This window comes from Cannabis sativa, chromosome 3, assembly GCF_029168945.1.
Source record: "Cannabis sativa cultivar Pink pepper isolate KNU-18-1 chromosome 3, ASM2916894v1, whole genome shotgun sequence".
Classification (NCBI taxonomy): domain Eukaryota; kingdom Viridiplantae; phylum Streptophyta; class Magnoliopsida; order Rosales; family Cannabaceae; genus Cannabis; species Cannabis sativa.
The window spans coordinates 23235694-23258626 of record NC_083603.1 but is presented as its reverse complement, the minus strand read 5'-3'; the positions used below and the strand labels follow the sequence as shown (position 1 = coordinate 23258626).

Sequence of the window (22933 nt, the reverse complement as noted above, 5' to 3'; positions counted from 1 at the left end):
CATACTTGTTAATAAATCTTAGATCCTGGTAAAATAATTCCGACAGAAACTGAAATGAAAAACAATAAAACATTTGGAAAAACAAAAACAAAAAAAAGACAACAAAATGAAACAGAAATTAAGACTAAACAAACGAAAATGAAAAATCCATAAAAGAACAAATAAATTAAACTAAAAAATAGAAGCCCTAAAAAACGAAACAAAACCAAACGAAATGCTAAAATAAAAAACCTAGAATAGTAAAATCGAAAAACACAAAACACATAAATGTCAAATACGAAAAAATTTCAAAAAATGGGAAAACCAAAAAGAAACCTGAAATCGAAGACCACCACCATCTTGATCATTTTTTTCAGCATCATCTTGAGGAATTTTTTCCTGGGCAGCCACCTTTGATTTCTTCTTTGGAGGAGCTCGCCCACGTTTCGACAATGGAGGAGCAAAATCAGAGTCATCCTCCTCAACAATAGGTCGTTTACCTTTGATTCTATTAGCTAAAGATTTCAACTCCATTTTAGAACATTTCTTTTGAACAGGGAAAGGAGTTGATGAAGAATGAGTTACAGCCATATTTATATATGGATTAAGAGAAAAATAAAAAGAGAGAAAACGGTTATGAGATTCGGTTAATGGGAGTTGAAAAAAAATTGAAGAACAAAAAGAAGAGGGGTAATGGAGTTGGGATCGTAGAGGGGGAAGTGTTCAACTATGGAGGTTAATATTTTTTTTTAAAAAAAATGAAAAGAAATAGAAAATAATAGGAAAAAAAAAAGAGAAAAATGAGGGAAACGATGTATAGAGTGATTGATGTACATCAATCATTGACGTGTCAAAAAGTATGAATTTTGTGTGCATGTGGTAAAAATGTAATAAACTTAAGTAAAAGTATATAAATGTTGCTTTAACATGTGAATGTATTAATGTAATAAAGATTGCATTTTATATTTTTAGTATAAAAATTGCAAAAAATAACTAAAAAATAACAAAAATTAACTTCACAATAACTATAAATCAAATATAAATAAACTATAAAACAATAAATAAGAATCAGAAAAACAACATCCATTAAAGGATAATACAACTATAAAAAAGTTATAAAATAATTAAAAATATAATTCATTATTTTTACTGAAGAATTTTTATAAATTAAAAAGCTTAAAGAGAAAAAATAAAAATAAAATTCTGTGTTGATGTATCTTTGTAAATTTTTTTTTTTAAAATTTTTAATTTATTATATAAATTCTTGAAATATTTAGAAAAAATTAAGAAAAATAATTTTACATATATTTTTTTTTTGGAAAGAAGAGTTTAACTTAACTTTTTTTGTCTCTATGTTAACTTAATTTAACATATTTTTTCTCTTTTTATATATTTTTTCTCTTTTTATATATTTTTTCTCTATATATTTTTGGGTGCTAATAAAATATAATTACCTATAAGAAAAAGACAAAGCAAGGTTTGGTTTTTTCTTTTTCTTTCTTTTTTTTTTGTTGCAATGAGAGTGCGGTTTGGTTATAGTTTAGCAGAATGAGTTTCTCTCTACTTTCTCTCTCTTCTCTTCTGATTCTGAGTGGAGCTTTACGCAATCCATTATAACCCATAAAAGAGATTCTTGTTCCCTTGGCCAACCTTCCCTTCTCTTATCTTTTCCTTCATCACATCACTGCATCTTTCTCTCATCTCATCTTACTTCTTTGCATAATATGGGATTTTGATTCTTCTTCAACTCAAGAGTCAGGATCCATTTCTCGAAAAACTTTTCAAGGGATTTTTTTTTTTTTTTATATGGGTAATATGGGTAGTAGCGGTTCAACGAATCGCCGAAGACACCATGGAAGCCGGCGTAGCCACCACCACAACCACCCTCCTCCTCCACCTCAGGTACCACCCCAACCAGAACTCTCAGCCAACCGCTATGTTGTTACTGCGGCAACGCCATATCCTGCCCAATACACAAACCCGAATGCTCCCCAGTATTACCAATACCCAGGTTATTACCCGCCTCCGCCGCCTACCACGCCTCTGCCCTTGCCGGCGCCGTACGATCACCACCACCGCGGAGCACACTCACATGCTGAATCGGGTCACGGGAATTGGGTCGGTGGCAGGTACCCTTGTGGACCGGTTATGCAACCCGTGGCACCTTATGTTGAGCATCAGAAGGCTGTGACTATAAGAAACGATGTGAATTTGAAGAAGGAGACTCTTAGGATTGAGGCTGATGAGGAAAATCCTGGGCACTTTCTTGTGGCTTTCACATTCGATGCCACTGTTGCCGGAAGGTAAACAAAATTGTAGTCTTACAACCCTTGTTCGAGCTTTTAGTTTTAAGTTTTTGAGATTGTTTTCCTTGATGAATTTATGATGCCAATGGTTTCTTGCAAATGATAATTATAACTGAAGTCATGTGTTTTTATGGGTAGAAGAGAGAATATTTGGGTTTGTTTGTGCTAGTGGAAAATATTAGCTCAAGAGATCAAGATTGTTATACACTTTCCTATTATAGTATTCTTGAAATGCAGTAGAATATGCCTGATACTGTTATTTTTACTATTTTTAGATTGAATTCTTGTTTTGATAGATTGAATTCTTGATCTGCTGGTTTGAGTCCTTATCTATTTGGAGTATTAATATCTATCTAGAGAGTTTAGGAAAGAAGAAACTTGACACGTTATAGAGCTAATAGTCTTGGTTACTGATACAAATTATCACAATTCATCTTCTGGTACATTTAATCTGATTGTGAAATCATGCTTTTTATGATCGAAGTTCTTCTTTTTATTTATTCTCATTTAAACAGCATAACTGTAATATTCTTTGCCAAAGAGGGGGAAGATTGCAACCTAACACCAGTGAAGGAAAATCACACACCTGTGACTGTACATTTCCCACAAGGTTTGGGCCAGAAATTCAGACAGCCATCAGGAACTGGGATTAACTTTTCGATGTTTGAGGAGACAGAGTTATCGAAAACTGGAGACATGGATAACTATCCTCTAGCAGTGAAGGCAGAGGCTTCCTCAGTTCTCCCAAATGGATCTGAATCAAACCAAGGATCTGGAACAATGAATTCTCAGATAACTCTAGCGATTTTTGAGAAGGAGAAAGGTGAATTTCGCACAAGGGTTGCAAAGCAGATATTGTGGGTAAATGGAATGAGATATGAGCTGCAGGAGATATACGGTATTGGTAATTCGGTTGAAGGTGATTTAGACAGCAATGATCCGGGGAAAGAATGTGTCATTTGCCTGTCTGAACCACGCGATACTACGGTTCTTCCTTGCCGGCACATGGTAATTTATAGTTTCCCTTCTTTTCCTTAAGTTCATTAAATGTACTCATACCTTTGAAAAAGGCAGTCAATTTGACGAGGGGAGTGTTTCTCATGAAAATGTTGCAGTTCATTGTTAAATGAGAGTACTTCTTCACATGGGTTTTCAGATTGCTCTGATTTTGTTTGTGTGATTTAGCTACTTCAAATTCCGCAAGCTAGCAATGCTTGGAAGAAAGAAAAAAAACATCGTAAAACAAATCACAAAAGAGAAGGAAACCTATCAGAATTTTTTCTGGAACTAATGTTCATTTTACCGTGACTCAAGACAGAACACTAGCAAAGCTAGGAACAAAAAACAGGAAAACAAATCATAAAGGACATGAAAACCTTATAGCAATCTTTTGAACTAATGTTCATTTTACTGTGACCAAAGAGGGGTAGCTCAAATGGAGAGTCTCTCTTGTGTACTCTTATATAGCATTTTCTGTAGCTTATTGATCTCCAAATGTTCATCTTGATGTAAATATTACATGCTTGTTATTGACACCCTTTTTTCTTTGGTGCAGTGTATGTGCAGTGAGTGTGCTAAAGTTTTGCGGTTTCAGACCAACAGATGTCCAATTTGCCGGCAGCCTGTTGAGCGGCTTTTGGAGATAAGGGTGAACAGTGGTTCGGAGGAATGAAAGGGAGGTAGGGGTAGTGCCGCCTCCGCCAACATTGTGTATATCCCAGCTATTATATTTTGGTTTCCTTCATCAGCTCATCGTCTTGGGTTTTATCATGCATCTAATAATCTGAGAAGGAAGTTATACGCCATTGGCATGGATAAAATGCTGTTTTTCTTTCTTTTTTTTTTTTTTGTGCACCAGAAAAACATTACGAGCAAAGCAAATGGCTTCTTGTAATGCTTGTGTGCGTGTGTGAGAGCCGCTATTTCTCTGTTTTATGACATTATTTATCGCTGTTTTGCTGAAGCTGAAGCCTTGCCAATTTCTGTTTGCATATTAAGTTTTTATTTTTCATTGATTCTGTAGATATATAACAATCAATGTAATTGATTGGTATGAGCAGAGAGAAATGGAGTGAAGGCTTTTCATATTTTTATTTCATTTTAGCCTTGAGAAAGAGAGAAAAAGGCTGATCGTTCAGTCTCATTCTCTTATGGTTAATCCCTTTCGGAACATTTTGTTTTTTTTTTTTTAAAAAAAAAGGATTATTTCACAAAGGGCCAAGATGCTTAAATCTAACAATTAAGTTAATAAATGTCTATTTTAAAAAAAAAAATTAACAAAATGTCCATTCTGTCAAAAGTTTGATAATGAAATTACAATTATAACCTTGAATAATTAAGTGTTAAGTATAATTATTTTGCACAATAGTATATTATTTTTATGTACAATAATATATTAAAAAAACTGAAAGGTAATATATATGTATATATATTTTTTTTTTGAAATAACTGAAAGGTAGTACATTAATTTAAGATTGTAGTATATTATTTTAAGGGTTAATTTCACAAATGCACAAAAACAACAAAAATACGGTTTCACGGAATTTTAAATATTTTTACGATTTTTATGATTTTATTTACATAAATACGGTCTTTTATGTTGAAATTTTGTTCATTTGTTGTTAATTTTTTGTTATATGTTATTTTTTGTTGTTTTTTTGTTGTTATTTTGATGTTATTTTTATGTTACTTTTATGTTGTTTTCTTGTTAATTTTATGTTGTTTTCGTGTTATTTTTTGGAAAACCGTAAAAATGTAAAAAAACATTCTTTGAACGTAAAATGTAAATATTTTACAAAAAATTGTGCCTTATGTAATTATTCCTTATTTTAATGTGCTATGGTATATAATGAACGAAAGATGAAAATTAAAAAAATATAGAATATTAGTTTAAGTTTAAGGTATAGTTATATTTCACTAGGAAATATTATTTTTATGTTCATGAGTATATCATGAAGGAAAGAAAAAGAAAAAAAAAACATGTAGAATATTAAATTAAGTTTTTGGTATATATATATATATTTTTTTTTTACTATACTGGTGGTATATTAATTTTTCACTATAGTATTTATGCTTATGATTGTAGAATATAATTTTTATATTCTATTGTATATCGTGGAAAAAAAATCATTTAATAGTATATTAGTTTAAGTTTATGATATATTTATATTGGTCTAAGGTATATCGTTTGTATGTGATATGTATATCGTGAAAGATAGAAAGGAAAAAAGATTATTAAATATTAATTTAAGTATGTGGTATAGTTATATTTGACTGAGGTGTATTGATTTTATGTTCATTGGTATTTCATGAAGGAAAGAACAAGAAAAAAAAACTCGTGGAATATTAAATTAAGTTTTTTGTATTATTTTTTTTTTCACTATACTTGTGGTATATTAATTTTTGACTATGGTATATTTGCTTATGATTGTGGTATAAGTTTTTGTATGCTACTGTATATTATGGAAAACAATTCATTTAATAGTATATTAATTTAAGTTTGTGATATATGTATATTGGTTTAACGTACATTGTTTGTATATCATACGATATATTAATAAAAAACTAATTATATGCTTAAATAACATATTAGACAGCAACAACAACAGTAAAATCTAAAAGAATAAAACATATAATACCTTTTATATAATAAAAAAATAGTTGAAAAAAATACAGTAGAGAGATTTTGATCTATTGATTTTCATAATTTCTATTAAAAGAATAAAACATATAATACCTTTTATATAATGAAGGGTATTTTAGGTATTAAAAAGTAAACAAGGACATTTGCTTTATTATTTTAAAAAAGGGACATTAACTATCTATAAAGCTAAAAATAGGGCCATTTACTTGCATTTCTCTTTCACAAATGCATAAAAATAACAAAAAAATTATAAAAATACGGTTTTATGAAATTTTAAATATTTTTATGATTTTTTTTATTTTATTTACAGAAAATTTAATTTTTTTATGTTGTACTTTTGTCAATTTGTTATTGATTTTTTATTACTGTATATTAATTTTTGTTGTTGTTTTGATATTATTTTCATGTTAATTTTATGTAGTTTTCTTTTTGTTTTCGTATTGTTTCTATATGAAACTGTAAAAATGTAAAAAAAAAAAAATATTTGTAATATTTTTACAAAAAATAATGTTTTGTGTAATTATCTAAAAAAAAATCCATATTAGGTTTGAGCTGGAAGACTATATTTGTTTCGAATGGACTGAAACTTAATAAAGCATAACATGACTAATGTGAAAAATGGTCACAAATAGATAAATTAGTTAATTAAATGTCTCTTTTGTTTTTTTCTTTTTTGTTTTTTTTTTGAGATAAAATGGTGACATTTTATTAGCAAACTGAATCAACCATTACAATGTTTAAAAGATCATCCGGAGCAGTACTCTCGGTGAACATACGAACTGAGTGAAAACAAGAACTGCGAGCCATATAATGGGCAGCCTTGTTAGCAGAACGTTTAACAAATTGAATCTGAATAGATTTTAAAGAAACAAGCAACTCTTTGCACTCTTGAATCACCACGCCAAAGGGAGAGTGTAGAGGAACCGAAGAATGTAAAGCTTGAACAGCCACAAGACAGTCGGTTTCAAGCTATACATCGTGCCACTGCTTGTCTTTGATCCAGCTAAGAGCCTCCTTGATGCCAATCGCCTCCACCACTGCAGCATCTAAATAGCCCGGTTCACTACAAGAACGAGCTTCAATAAGATGGCCATGACAATTGCGAGCCACCAACCCAGTCCCAAACCAACCTTCAGCCTCAAAGATAGCTCCGTTTACGTTGACCTTAATCTTATCAGTAACCGATTTAGACCAATGCTCACTTCCTTCATTTTCACCCGAAGCCAAAAATAAAGGACCCTTCTTTTTCAATTGAGCATTTTTCCATTGATTAAGGTTGACTCTAGCAGACAGAATGACATTCGAAGCTGAAGTGCTCTTGCCTTTCCAATTGAACACATTACGGGCATTCCAAATGGCCCAACAAATCATGACCGCTTCCTCTCTTATCTCGGTACTAGAGGGCAAGACAGATGATTCAAACCAATTTGAGAACTTACCCCCCAACAAGAAAGCCTCACTTAAGGATGATCTATGCCAACAACTTTGAGCAAAAGAACATTCTATTAACAAGTGCACAATCGATTCATCCTCAAAATTACACATGGGACATCGCAGATCAAGTGGGACATGTCTTGAGACCAGTTGAACCTTCGTGGGAAGAGTTTCAGAGAGAGAGCGCCACAAAAAATGAAGCACCTTAGGCGGGACATCGATGCTCCAAGCTATCTTCCACAATCTTTTCTCATCAGATGACAAAAGCAACCCATCTTCCTTGTGTAACAATTTATAGGCGTCCTTCACTTTATACACACCAGAAGAATTGAGAGACCAATACCAGAAATCAGAAGAAGCTGAAGAAATAGGGAGCTTACAAATCAGATCTCGATCACGGGTGTTGAACAAATCATTCAGCACTTCTAAATCCCAACTTCTATCATGACTCTCCATCAGGCTAGCCACTTTACAGTCATCTAAACCCACCAGCTGAGTCGTTACAAAGGGATTGGATGCATCAGGTAACCAGGGATCCCGTTGAATATTAATTGAAGTTCCAGGCCCAATATTGCAACGCACCCCTGATAAGACAAGCTTCTGAGTATCAAAGATGCTCTTCCAGATAAAACTTGGATTGTGACCAAGTTCAGCATTAAAGAAAGAGCCTCGAGGAAAATACCGAGCCTTGTACAAATGACTAACAAGAGAAGACTCATTAACAATTAAGCGCCAAGCTTGCTTACCCAACATGGAGAGATTAAAATCCCGTAAGTCTCTAAACCCCAGACCACCAAAATGCTTATGCTTTGTCAGATGTTGCCAACTCTTCCAATGAACACCATGTGACTTTGAACTATCAGACTGCCACCAGAACTTGGCCATCATCCCTTCAAGTTTGTTGCAAGTATCAAAAGGAAGAAGAAAAACCGACATAGCATATGAGGGAAGAGCCTGAGCAACCGTCTTCACAAGAACTTCTTTGCCAGCCTTAGATAAAAGACGACCCTCCCAACTTAATATTCTCTTTTCCATCTTATCCTTAAGGAAACCCAGGATAGCATTTTTATTACGACCCATAGTGCAAGGAAGACCAAAATAAAGACTATTTGGCGGGGCCTCAACCATAACCAAAAGAGAACACATTCTAGCTTTGATAGATTCTGTAGTATTCGAGCTAAAAAAGATGGTGGATTTGGCAAAATTCACCTGCTGACCAGAGGCTTGTTCAAATAACTGCAGCAATCTAATGACATTCAACGCTTCCTTATCGATAGCTTTACAATACAAGTAGCTATCATCCGCAAAGAGCATATGTGATATAATCGGAGCTCCATTACACACCCTGCATCCATGCAACTCTCCTTGAGCCTCGAAGGACTTAATAAGAGATGAAAATCCTTCAGCACAAATCAGGAACAAATAAGGCGAAAGAGGATCACCTTGTCGAATACCACGGGAAGGAGTGAACGGATCCAATGCATGACCACCATGAGTGACCGAATAAGTGACCGTGGAAATACATTGATAGATAAGATGAACCACACGGCTATCAAAACCCATCTTAAGCATCATATCACACAGAAAAGACCACTCAACTCGATCATATGCCTTACTCATATCAAGCTTAACCGCCATGTAACCATCCTTTCCCATCCTTTTCCTTTCAAGTAATGCATTACTTCAAAGGAAATCATGATATTATCAGTGATGAGCCTTCCAAGAATAAAAGCACTTTGATTATCAGAAATGACCAGAGGAAGAGCAACTTTTAACTGGTTAGCTCACACCTTAGAGCAAACTTTATAAAGGACATTACATAAGGCAATCGGTCTTAGATCAGACATATGTGAGGGATTCTTCTTCTTAGAAATAAGCACAATATTAGTATGATTCAATCCCTCAGGTAAAGATCCAAACAGAAAAAAAGAACGAACCTGCTTGATCACATCCTTACCCACAATATGCCAGCACTTTTGGTAAAAAGCAGGAGTCATCCCATCAGGTTCTGGGGCCTTATCAGGGTGCATTTGAAAGAGGGAATCTTTGACTTCTTCATCAGTAATTGGCGCGAGCAGAGCAACATTATGAGCTTCAAAAATCGTAGGACTAATACCATTAGTAACATTCAGCGAGTGGCACGTCCCACTAGAAAAAAGGGCCTTGAAATAATCAACTATGACATCTGGAAGGCCATTATCCCAATCGGCCCAAGTACCATCATCTTTCTGAAGCTTATGAATGAGGTTAGAGCGACGGCGCGAGGTAGCTGTAGCATGAAAATATTTCGTGTTCTGATCACCCTCTTGAAGCCACAACTGTTTAGATCTTTGTCGCCAGAAAATTTCTATTTGATTGAGGACCTCAAAAAGATTATTCTCAGCTTCTTTAAACCGCCTCAAAGACATATCATCACGTCCAGCTTTAAACTTTTTAGCTTCACTCTTCCAATGCTTCAACCGAGAGTGGAATTTCCCCAAATAATCATTGTTCCACTCTGTAAGCTTATTACCGCAAAGCTTAATCTTCTCTTGAATACCACCCAAAGCAGACTCCACCCAACAATCATTGACAACTTGGAAGCACATAGGTTCCCGGAGCCAAAAGTTCTCAAACCGAAACTGCTTATGACGAGAAATGTAAGACTGACCAACAAGATTAAGCAACAAAGGGCTATGGTCAGAGGAGCTCAACTCCAGGTTCAACAACTGTGCTGAAGAAAAATAAACCAACCATTGCTTAGAAACAAGCGCACGATCTAGGCGAGACTCTATCCAAGCATCCGAACCACGGCTCTTTTCCCAAGTAAATTGATGACCAACAAGCTCCACATCACTCAGCTCACACTCTTGAATTGTTTGCTGAAAACCCTCAATAAGCCAGTGAGGATAAGGAATACGTCCACGCTTATCTTCATGAGACAAGATATTATTAAGGTCCCCAATAACACACCACGTCAAAGAAGAAACGGTAGCCAAAGTTTTCAATTGAACTCAAGTAGTCACCCTTGCACTTCGGTTAGGCTCCCCATAAAAACCAGTTAACCGCCACACACCTTGATCGAAAGAAGTAACCTCAACATCAATATAATTATGAGCAAAGCGGAGAAGGTTGATATCCCCATTATTACGCCAAAGAAGAGCAACACCACCACTACGCCCAATAGCATCAACCGCAAATAAACCATCAAAACCAATAGCAACTCGAATTCTTTCCACAATTTCCTTACGACACAAAGTTTCACAAAGAAAAATAAAATTAGGCTTCTTTTGGATCACAAGGTCCTTAAGGAATTGAACGGTCCGAGGGTTCCCAAGCCCACAGCAATTCCAACTAAGAACACTCATAATTCGTGGTGGGCCTGGACACCAGAACCCACCAGAAGCCCATTTTTTGGGAGAGTAGCATTATTGGAAGAAATAATCACCTCAGCCTCCATACCATCATTTGGCCCACTATCCATTAAGTCCACATCATTCGGCCCATTATCCACAAAATATATATCATTCGGCCTTCTCCTTTTGTGGTCCGAATTCTCCCCATTGACCAATCACAAATTAGTAGTCTTAGGAGCATTTAAAGTGTTCTGACCAATATTCTCAATAAAAGAATTACTATTAAAAGAATGAGAAAATAGTGGGGCTCGATTACCTCCCATGATATTAGGAGAAAATGGTTGAGATTTTGTATGACCGTGATTCCCTCCATCAACTAAAACAGGTAACTTTTCTTTGCCTCTGCTAGTCGTCCCAGTAGCTGGCACAGGATCTTCATCGGCGTTGACAGCAGCCGCCAGTTCTCTTGGCCCAAAGGTTTCATCATCCACATCCGTACCAGTCCGAAGATATTGAGAATGAAGCAAACAGCTTTTCCGACGAGTTTGAGCCCTCAGCCATTCCCCATACGGCTTGACAATAGCCTCCTCCGGCGTATCGAATAGTTTATGGCAGAAGTTTTCTGTGTGGCCAATGATTCCACAGATGTAGCAAAAGCTTGGAAGAAATTCATATTTAAATGGCACCCAAAACCAGTCCCCAAAACCCTTTTTAAGTTTCATTCTCCTTTTGATCGGTTGATAGATATTGACTCTCACCCGAACACGCCAAAAATCACGCCATAGTCCGTTACTGTTCTTCGGATCGGACTCGACAAACTCTCCGATTACTTTCGCCGCCTCCTTAACCACTCTCTCCGTCATGAACCCCAAAGTTAAGCCATGAATTTGCACCCACATATCCAATCTATTCAAAGGAACAGATTTCGGATCTCCTCCTTGCGGCACTCTTCCAAACAGAAATAAAAGACGATTGAACGTCCACGGGCTGCCATTGATGACTCGTTTAATATCGATTTCATGATAGAACTGAAAAAGATAGAGATTTGGTCCCAATTCCTTCACAAACAATCCTTTTCCAGGCTTCCACAACCCCGCGGGAGTATGTCGCATGGCATCGGAATCCACCGATTGAGCGTTCAAGAACCTGCCTACTAAACAGAACCTATCGTCAAAGATCACCCCCTCCTCCGAGTCAAGACCATCAATCTCCACTCCCTCCTCTTCCCCTTCGATATCAATGCATGCATATCTCTCTTCCACTTCCTCTAGAGATCTGCTACTAGAAGCCATTGCATAGACCAAGCAAAAATCAACGTTGTATGGCAAATAAGAACCCAGAAAGTGAGAAAAACCCAAAAAAGACAAAAAGAACTTTAGAGAGAAAGACCAAAACACATGCCAGCTGGCAAGACATTCACATTGTATTGTATTTTGTTATTTTTGTTAAATAGCCAAATATAATAAATTAGATAATAAATATTATAAAAATGTTTTTATTTTAGGTCAATTTCTTTTTAAGGAAATTATTATAATTAGAATGAATATATATATAATACAAAAAATCAATATAACATAGCAATTGTTATAAAATAATGGGGGATTTTCAATATTATACTTAAAATTAGTTTTATTTATAAAAATACCTTTAAGAAAATTATTTGCACAAATACCGATGTGCCACGTCAGCATACATACTGAAATTCAAAATAATTACCGAAAATGGAAAAAACTAGAAAAATCTCGGTTTCTAGAAATTTTTGCTTTTTGGGAGTTTTGAAAAAAGCAACCAAATAGTTGCTTTTGATTTGAATAAGATATCAATTGGTTACTTTTCTAGTAAAAAAAATATTTCAAAATTTTACACATATATAAATAATAAAATAACCATTTAATATGTGAGAAAAATATATTAATCTTTTGGTTGCTTTTGATGTAAATAATATATCAATTAGTTACTTTTTATTAAAGAAAAAATTATTTTAAGATAATTTTTTATCTCATACACTTTAGGGTTACTTATTTTGATTAGTTAACTTTGAAATTATGATTTTATTTTTTAATTTTCAAGCTATTTTATATTATTTTATTGTTTAAGATCCATTGATGTTACTTTTTTTTTTAACAATTTTAAACTATATTTTAGAATATGAAAAACATATATTTTTTTTTCTGTATAAAAAATAATAACTAAGATAAAAAATAAAAGTAACTTTTTTATATAATTTTTAAAAGGAAGTAACTAAATTAGAACTACACATCATACATATATGATGATGTAAATATCTAAAATATATACAGAGAACAAAAACACAACATCATATGATCAATTATTATATGAAACCCTAAGTTCTTTATTAAGCTCAGTAACACATTCAACACCACCTTGTCATAAACGAGAAACCCTAAATTCTTTAGTAACCTCAAACAAACTCTAAAAAGATGATAGAGAGAGAGAAAATAAAAAATAAAAAAGAAAGTAAAGACTTAAATGATCTTGTTTGTATATACAGCTAGAGAGAGAGACTAACTTCTCCACTAAAGGTAATGTCTATGAAAGATGAGAGAGAAATCGTCCAAATTAAAGAAAAGTGAGATGATTGTGACTGATCAGTAAGCTATGTGTGAGAGAGAGAGAGAGAGAGAGAGAGAGAGAGAGAGAGAGAGAGAGAGAGAGAGAGAGAGAGAGAGAGAGAGAGTAGGCTATGATATAGTTATAATTTTATAATCGCGTGTAATAGGCTATAATTTTATAATCGCGTGTAATACACATATCGGTATACGTGCCACAATTTTTTTTTTAAATATAAACGGTATAAAACTGCATTAAAACACACAAGGCCATATCTATAAATAAATTCAATTTAACGTTGCCTGGTGTAAATACCTCTAAAATAATATAGAATAGATGAGAAGAAAGAAGAAGAAGATGAAGAGAGAAAGTGAAAGTGAATGAGAATTTCTGAGTTGTTTATTCCAATGGGGTGAACCCCTATTTATACAAATCCAAGAGTGAAATATTAAGAAACTAAGAAAAGGGAAACTAAGAAAAGAGGAATGTTTATTACAATTAATGGTAATAAATAAAAGATTTGGACCACATAATTATTAATATTTATAACACTCCCCCTTGGATGTCCATAATAACTGCCTTATTAAAAATCTTGCTGAAAACTTGATCAAAGGAAAAAGAGTATAGTGTAAACTAACTCCCCCTCCCTCATTTAGACATTTGTGGAGATCTTCTAATCGACGAATTTCGATCTTATCTGCCATCTTCTCAAATGTTGATGTTGGTAATAACTTTGTGAATAAGTTTGCAAGATTGACACTTGATTGAATATGTTGAACACCAATATGCATTTTCTTGAAGCGTATAAAGAAGAATTTGGTGAAATGTGTTCTGACTCTATCTCCTTCAATGTACCATCCTTTTAGTTGAGTGATGCAACCAGTATTATCCATAGAGAATTTGTTGGGTTGATACTTCTTTATTGAGTGCAATCCATCTGTTTCCAGAATATGCTATGTCAATAATCTCACTCACACACATTCTCTACTTGCTTCATAAAATGCAAGTATGTTAATATGATTTATAGTTACCTCGTTAAAAACCTTGCAAGAAAAACCCAGTGGGACAAAATCTGAGCTAGGGAAAAAGAGTATAATATATATTTCATATTCATAATTATTTGCAAGTTGCCTCGTTAAAAACCTTGCCAGGCAAAACCCAGTGGAACAAAACCTGAACTAAGGGAAAAAGAGTGCAACATAAATATGTCTCCCCCTCATGCACATATGATCCATAATTTTTTTGGTGATAATAAATCTCATAAGATTATTGTTATCACTTTTAAAATATCACCATATATAATCTTTGATCATATATTTTCTATAACTCTTTCAGAGTATGTATGGACTTCTAAATTATAGATGAGGGGTTCGTGGAACATTAGTCTTTATCCAACTAATTGTATCATTCATATGTGTACACAACTTTGTTCATACGAAAATTTAAAATTTCAAGTAGATATGAACATAACACATTAATGGTACTATAAATTTTAATTTGTGACAATGATGATACTCCAAGACCATATATTTGTTCCATCTTGTTGTATGATCTTAATTTCCATATCAAATGATCATATATTTATAATTCTTGATACATATGAAGTACAGGACTTCAATACTAATGAACAAACTTTATACATTAATATTTCTCATAATACAAAAGAAATAAAAGTTTGTTCTTCAATTAATCAAAAACTCTTTAAGAGTCTATCACAACGTATAATTTAAGTATTTATACTGCATAGACAACCATAGGTATTTTTCAAACAATAATTTACTTACATGTCTTTATTTCATACAAAGATCTTTGTCATATAGTGCGCGTGACTTAGAATTTATATCACTTAAGTCATGTATTAAATTCTTCTAGAATTTTTAGATAAGGCTTATTTCAAATTCACACTATATTAGGAGCTCCAAATGAATAACTTTTGTTGCAACATTTATGTGACACTTATAAATCCTCATAAAATATATTCCAGGCTATAATCAAATCATGATTATATTTTCTCAATATTTAAGCCTTACTTCAATCAATCTCATGTCTATGCAAATTTTGTTTCATTATGTACAAATACATATATGCAAATTTCTCATTAGAAATATTTATTTGCACACCCTACAGGTCTTACTTCACTTTATGTGAGTAAATTTGCCTGGACTGCGTCATAATATTTTGGCCAAAAACAAAATGTATGTCGAGGATTCTCGACAAATCTAATACCATGATCCTTGCTATCTCATGTCAGTTTATTGCATATGCAAACATTCAACATCTATTGTCGACAAAAATTTTATTATGTGATAATTTCCTCCCATATTGACATAACTTATAGAGATCTCTTTAAATTACATATTTTTCAAATATGTTTATCATTTATAGGTACCTATATAGAACCACTTCAGGGATTCAATTATAATCAAATGTGTTATGTCTAACTTGTCTTGGGAGTCTCTTCAAGTACCGTTTTCATCACGGCTATCATTTTAATCATCAATACTTTATAACATTAAGGTATCTCTATGAGTATCTCTATATTTAACATCTTCAGGATAAATCAAATGAACATTTATTAATAATTTCTATATTGTTCATTTACGCTTCAGACGTTTTCAACTCATTCTAACTCAACTTTGAATAATATTGATTTGCAGTTGGTATATATCATTTTGAACTATATTGTTCTTATATACTTTGTGCAAGGATCATTTTTCAAAAATTATCATCGATCCCAACTGCTTCTCTCCCCCTGATCGAGAGAATTTTTAAAAATTGTGATATCTAATAATATTAATATACCTATAGGGATTTCAATATATCACAATGAATCAATATTTATTTAAACTCATATATACTATATGACATTGAACTTCAGGTTCAATAAACTTCAGTTTCAAGTTCAATCTTTATGAACTTAATTTATTTCTAAGAATGAGTCATACGTGTATAATTAGAAATACATAAATTTACACATTTTGTAAATGCATGATCATATAATCTTATCACATCGATAAGAAACTATGCAATAAAAATCTAACAATGGCTCAAGATTGTTAAAGAAATATAATTTAAATATTTTTATGTGCAAATATATGCACATTCTTCTTTTGAGCCTTATAAATTAACAATGAGAAGAATCTTCTTGTTCTTCAACAAAATTTAGTCAAATTCTTTGACAATTTATTGCATATGATTGATCATGTCAAAATAATTCAATTCATGAACTTCAGGTTCACTATAATTTGTATTTCAATGAAACTTTCAAAAAGTAATGTAAAATCACTACAACATAATCATTACAAGTTTCATTTTTATATACACGAATAATATAATTATATTATTCTCCAAAACAAATACTCTTCAGGAATCACTATTATGTTTATCAAACTTTATATTTCTTCAGGAATCACTATCATCAGTTCAATGATGTGTATAATTTAAAAGATACATGACAACTTCTTCGTGTTATTGTAATGGTCAAATAGATATAACCATAATATATCATTCATTTTTCCTGGTATCTTTTCAACAAGTCGTCTAATTTATTAATAGACTATTCATCAGTCTAATTATCATGACTTGATATATTATATATTTCAATGTACAACCAATACATATAATAAGTTATTTCTTATTACTTTCATAACTAGATAAAAGTTATACTTTTAGGTACATACAAATATATTTTACTACTCCAAGTAGCAATTGTATGTAAGACTTCTTCAGGAAGCTTTTCAAATAATCATTTTGTGATTCTGTATCACTTTGATTATATTGGATTACTAACAAATATTAGTAAATTATATATCCACTTTTGGGAATATGCAAACTGAATTATATAGTAACTATATATATACATATCTTGTACTAACAATAGTTTAAAACTATTGAATTCAAGAAATAATAAAATATGTATATATTAATTTGCTTCTGGCATTACCAATATATGTGAAATCTATATTCTTTGAAATAGAATTTTATGTCTATTCATTCTCTTTAGGTAATGATATTTAAATATTCTAAATGTACAATAAGTTTGTACAATTCACATTCTATTAAATAATCAAGTATACTTTTATCTTGATTATAAGTGTGTCTGTACTACAGGCACGCGACCACTGTTATTCAATTCCACACATGATATATAGATTTCATGCACTTTGATTGAGTGTGGTATCTCATCTTTTGGTTGTTTCCACTTTTTCTAGAAATATTTGAGTAGTAAATAATGTCATTGATTATTTAAAATCATTACATTCACTTCGGGAATGACGTTGAACAAGTAGAACATTATTATAAATTTCTTAAAAATTTATTACTTGTTCATCCATAAAAATATAAGAAATTATTCAACAATTTCTTTTACGATATTTCAAAGAATATATGAATGCAATTTTTGCATAGTCTCCAAGATGTATGCAAAATTTAAATTTTAATATATGTCAGATTCAATAATTTCCAACATTGCCAGTAATAACAATGTATAATAACATGACTAATACGAGGAATCTTTAAAAGTAGTTGACTTCAATTCGTATCATTCTCTGCAGGGAATGATGAAGAATAAATACATGCCTCATGTATTTAAATAACATTAGTCACGCTCATTGTTATTCTTATACTTTGATGTTTCAATGCAATTTTCTTAACATTCTTTTTAGGTATTCAAAACCCACTATAAAATTGCATCAATAATAATCATTTTTAATGATTCTTTAGTTATATTCACATAAATACAATCATTTTTTTTTTGACAAATATAAAACATTTACTTCAGAAAATGTTTGTCAAAATCTATATCGATATTAGATTACTTTTCATTGTCCTCAAAGAATACAAGAACATATATATAAATATGTATTCATCTCTTTCATTATATATCCATCAACTATACAATGAATATTACGTTTGTATAATCTTCAGGATATATGCAAGATTTTATTGAGGACGCATAATCATTAGGATATATGTAATATTTTATCGAGGATGCATAATCTTCAGGATATATGCAATATTTTATCGAGGATGCATAATCTTTAGGATATATGCAATATTTTATCGAGGATGCATAATCTTTAGGATATATGCAATATTTTATCGATGATACATAATCTTCTAGATATATGTATAATTTATATAAATTTTCTCTATCATATCATAGGCACACATGTATTATAAATATTATGAATGATAAGAACATAATATATATATATGAAATCAATAATAAATATATAAAAGCATATACATACATATATAATATATAGATATATAGATAAAAAGAAAAAGGAAACCAAATGATTCTTGAAATTATTTCATTCTGATGAGTATATATATAAATATATATTTAGTGTATCGTGACTTTGAAACAATTCAAGAACTTTAACAAAATACTTACATTGGGTCTTAGGCAAAGACTCATGCTTGAAGCTTGGGTAGAGACTCGTGCTGATAACGTGTTATAAAATAATATAGAATAGATGAGAAGAAAGAAGAAGAAGATGAAGAGAGAAAGTGAAAGTGAATGAGAATTTCTGAGTTGTTTATTCCAATGGGGTGAACCCCTATTTATACAAATCCAAGAGTGAAATATTAAGAAACTAAGAAAAGAAAAACTAAGAAAAGAGGAATGTTTATTACAATTAATGGTAATAAATAAAAGATTTGGACATCCACATAATTATTAATAAAAGATTATATACCACAAAAAATTCAAAGAAATAAAATTACTATATTAATTATTAACTCAGAATTAGACTTGATAATTAATACTTCAAAAATAATTATGTAATAAATAATACTTGGAATGGAATGACTAAAATAAGTCTGTGTATAAATATTTGCAAGAATTTGATATACAAAATTTTTCGTCCTTTTCTCAATATTTTTAATGCTATTTATAAAAGTAGAATAACAGTTATTTAGTTTGATCTAAAGGGTAGTTATACCACATGAGTTTCTCCATGTTTTACATATTTATACATAGGCAGAAAATGTTAATAATCGCTTGTGTTTTGAAAATACAAATGAACCGTTGCTTTGGACACTGTAGTTGAGCAAAACTTGTTTCGTATTCTTCTCAGAAAGCTTATCAAAAGAAACATAGATTAATTTAAGCTTCTTCAAAGCAAACCTGACAGTCAAATTAGTATTAACCATTTTTTACCTGAGGGAGACACATAGTTTTCTTTTTTTCTTGAAGAAAGGCATCTCGAGCATAGTGTAGTTCCAAAGCATTCTTTAAGCAAAGGATGTTATTGGAGACTAGTCAAATATATTCAATATTCGAGGCGAAGAGTTGTCTTCTTTGAAGAAGAAAATTTTGAACTTCTCTCGATTTTTCTCGTTGGTTGATTAAATTAGATCTTAGCATAGTTCTGCTAATATTTTCTGAAGTATCTTTTTAGGATTGTCATGTGACATTGTTTCTTCATTATGCAACTAGGTGAGTTCTATTTTATCTTTGATTTATTGCTTTGTACACATGTTGTAACGTCCTAGTAGTTAAGACATGTTATGGTATTGTCTTAATTACTGTGGTTACCTTTGCTAATCAAAGAGTTTTAATATAAAAATGTTTTCAATAAAATTTTTGTAATAATTATAACTTTACTGAACATGCATCATATTTGTAATACATTTAGAATCTGAGATCCCAAAATCTATTTATAAAATATACATAATATATATAACATCAAAAGTATTGTCTAATCAGATAACTAAAAACTATGCCAACGGTGTCTCAAAGATCGCAAGCCTCCAAGCTTAGATAATTAGATGTGTACAATCTTCACCAAACTCTGCTCTCACCGTAGTTCAACCTTGGCTTTACCTTTACCTACCCATAGAAATATATATGTGAGCAGACAAACTCAGTAAGAAAACATAACATAATACAACATATATCTAACTTGTAATTGAGCACATATATACTCAATTACCATAAGTCTACTAACTGCATCTAACGTGTATTTGAGATCCGAATGTTCTGTAACGCCCCGATATTTTGCCTTATTTTACAAAAATACTATTTTCATGCATAATTTGAAAAGATAAAAAAAAATTTAAATACAACAATGGGTTTTAAAAAAAATCAAAATGCAACAGAGAAGGATCCTTCATTTGTAAAACAAGATACAGTAAGTAAATAATTTTAAATAATGCATTTCCACTGTGTTAGATTTATCAACTGCTTAAAATAAAACTAAGGCACCACCGGCGTTCTAGATCGTTTGTCCGCCCGTAGCCGCTCACAGTATACGTACTTAACTGACCCTGCTCACTATACATACTTCCCTGTCTAATACCTGTAGGGGGAAAGTAAGGGGGGTGAGCTAAAAGCTCAGTAAGGAAATGCTTATCAAACAATACCATATAATATCACACATACCATTAATATATTTATTAAGTTTTAGCAATATCATACATGCTCTTTTATAACTATAACCAAATAACTGTACATATGGAAACCTTTATCATACAAGTCTATACTATTTGTTCACACCGTACACATATACAGAGATCATAACTCCAATATCATACTCATAACATAATCATATCAATACTATAAATAATAATAACATTATCACAACATTGGCATATCATAGCCATTACTTACATAACCCGGGCCTAGCCTGACCCTACAATATCCTGGGCCTAATCTGCCCATATAATAACATGGGCCTATGCAGCCCTACCATTGTTATAGGATAGGGTATCTCTATATTCAACAGTAACATCACTGTATCATACCCACCATAACAATCTCATACACGACTCAGTAAAATGCAGGGTAGGGTATCTCTACATTCAACGGCCTTATCCCGTATCATACCCCACCATGGTCCCCCACTTTACCTGAGACGTTAGCATACAACATACAACATACAACATGCAACATACAGATATATCATACAACATACAACCTGAAACATACAAATACAACATACAACATATACAAGTCATACAACCATAATCTATGTATCAATTCACAAACTCATATTGTGTCCATACCACACATTCTCAGTACCATATACATATTCATAATAACAAATCATAAATCATATTTCAATATATAAAGAATTTAAATTTATGCAGATAAACACATAGAAAACTATCTAATTTCCTTACCTCAAATCCCGCTGCTTAAGAGTTGTTATCTCGTCACTACTACCTATAATAAGACATGGGTCAAGGCCCTAATATTAAAATTCGTACTCTTACAGTACAACAGAAAGATTACTATTTTTGACCAACAACTACACTAATTCAGTAAAAGTTGTCTTCATAAAAATTATAGAAAATTCCATTATCTTTCCAACGATATAAAGATCATTAAAAATGGATTAAAACTGAGAGAGTTATGATTGTTTTACTGAAACTATTTCTGAGAAGGAATATGGAGTAACGAATTATACGACTTAGCAAAAATACAAACTTTTTGCATTGAAAGGTTCAGAACTAGAAGATAACATCTTCATGAAAGTTTTAGGAAATTAAATTCCCTTTCCAATGATACCAAAATCTCTGAAATTTGAATTATATTCAAAGAGATATTACAATTTTACCAAAACAGTTTTGGAATAACAAGATTCAAGAAGCGAATTACATGATACAGAAGGAAACTAACTTTTCGACATAGTATAACTCCGAATTCACGAAATGTTTCTTCATGAAACTTATGGAAAATTGAATAAGCTTTGAAACCATATATAGATCATTAAAAATGGACAAGAATTGAGAGAGTTATGGTATTTTAAGTGAAAGTATTTTTTCTGGGAATATGAAAAAAAACGATTTACAACAACATCAGAAAGATGATAATTTTTGACATAGAATATCACCGAACTGGTGAATTGTTTCTTCATAAAAATTTTAGATCATCAAATAAGCTTTCTAACGATACAAAAATCGCTGGAAACGGATCAATATTGAGAGAGATATGACTATTTTACTAAGACAATAATTTTCAGAAAAAAATAAAAACGAGATTTCATAGTTTAACCTAAAAGTTCACAACAATAAGTGGAAGAACTCTCTTACCTCTTGATGACTCTTCTTAATCAGTGCTAGATCTTGAAATCTCAAATTATTAGAATGGTGATGATGATCTCAATGTTATGTTGATGAAAATCATGAGTGTTGTTTGGCGAAGAGAATGAAACAAGAAGGAAAATTTTAAATCTTTGATAGGTAGCGAGATGGATAACTTGTAGGATATAGGATTTTATGAGTGTCCTCTCTAAGAATTGTATTCAGGCTGAAAGAAAGAGATTGAGATTGAGTTTTATTTTTCTTAGGGTTAGAGACTCTGCATATTACGTATCAAGAATGTGATAGATTTAGATTTTATAATCTAATTAAACCTATAAAAGAAAATAATAATAAAAAAAATCCCTATAATCTGATACTAATTTAACTCTAAATAGAATAATTAAATAAAAATCTTATTTGTTAGATATAAGTTTTAAATTTGAATTTTAAAACTTAGGGTTTCTATACTAAACTTAACAGGTCGTCACCTTGTACCTTAATTTTGACCCCAATAAAGTTAAAATTACGATAAATCTATTTCTACATAATTGATAGATCTTTGAATTATCTTTCCAACGCCACTGAAATCACCTCAATCCGAGCTCTAGAACTCCAGATATGATCGTTTTAGT

At 31.7% G+C, this 22933-nt stretch overlaps 1 protein-coding gene across 1 annotated transcript; it reads left to right on the top strand.

The window, feature by feature from the left end:
* Positions 1-1427: 1427 nt before the first annotated feature.
* On the top strand, positions 1428-4383 carry LOC115709692 (probable E3 ubiquitin-protein ligase LOG2). Its single transcript, XM_030637860.2, has 3 exons — positions 1428-2282; positions 2801-3293; positions 3841-4383. The coding sequence occupies exons 1-3, from the start codon at positions 1786-1788 to the stop codon at positions 3955-3957; spliced, it is 1107 nt and encodes a 368-aa protein (XP_030493720.2). The 5' UTR covers positions 1428-1785; the 3' UTR covers positions 3958-4383.
* Positions 4384-22933: the final 18550 nt, after the last annotated feature.

Excerpts from the sequence above, each read along its gene's own strand:
- LOC115709692 (XM_030637860.2), top strand. The coding sequence starts at position 1,786 with ATGGGTAATATGGGTAGTAGCGGTTCAACGAATCGCCGAAGACACCAT. Across the intron at positions 2,283-2,800 it reads GATGCCACTGTTGCCGGAAG|CATAACTGTAATATTCTTTG; the intron begins GTAAACAAAATT and ends TCATTTAAACAG. Across the intron at positions 3,294-3,840 it reads TTCTTCCTTGCCGGCACATG|TGTATGTGCAGTGAGTGTGC; the intron begins GTAATTTATAGT and ends TCTTTGGTGCAG.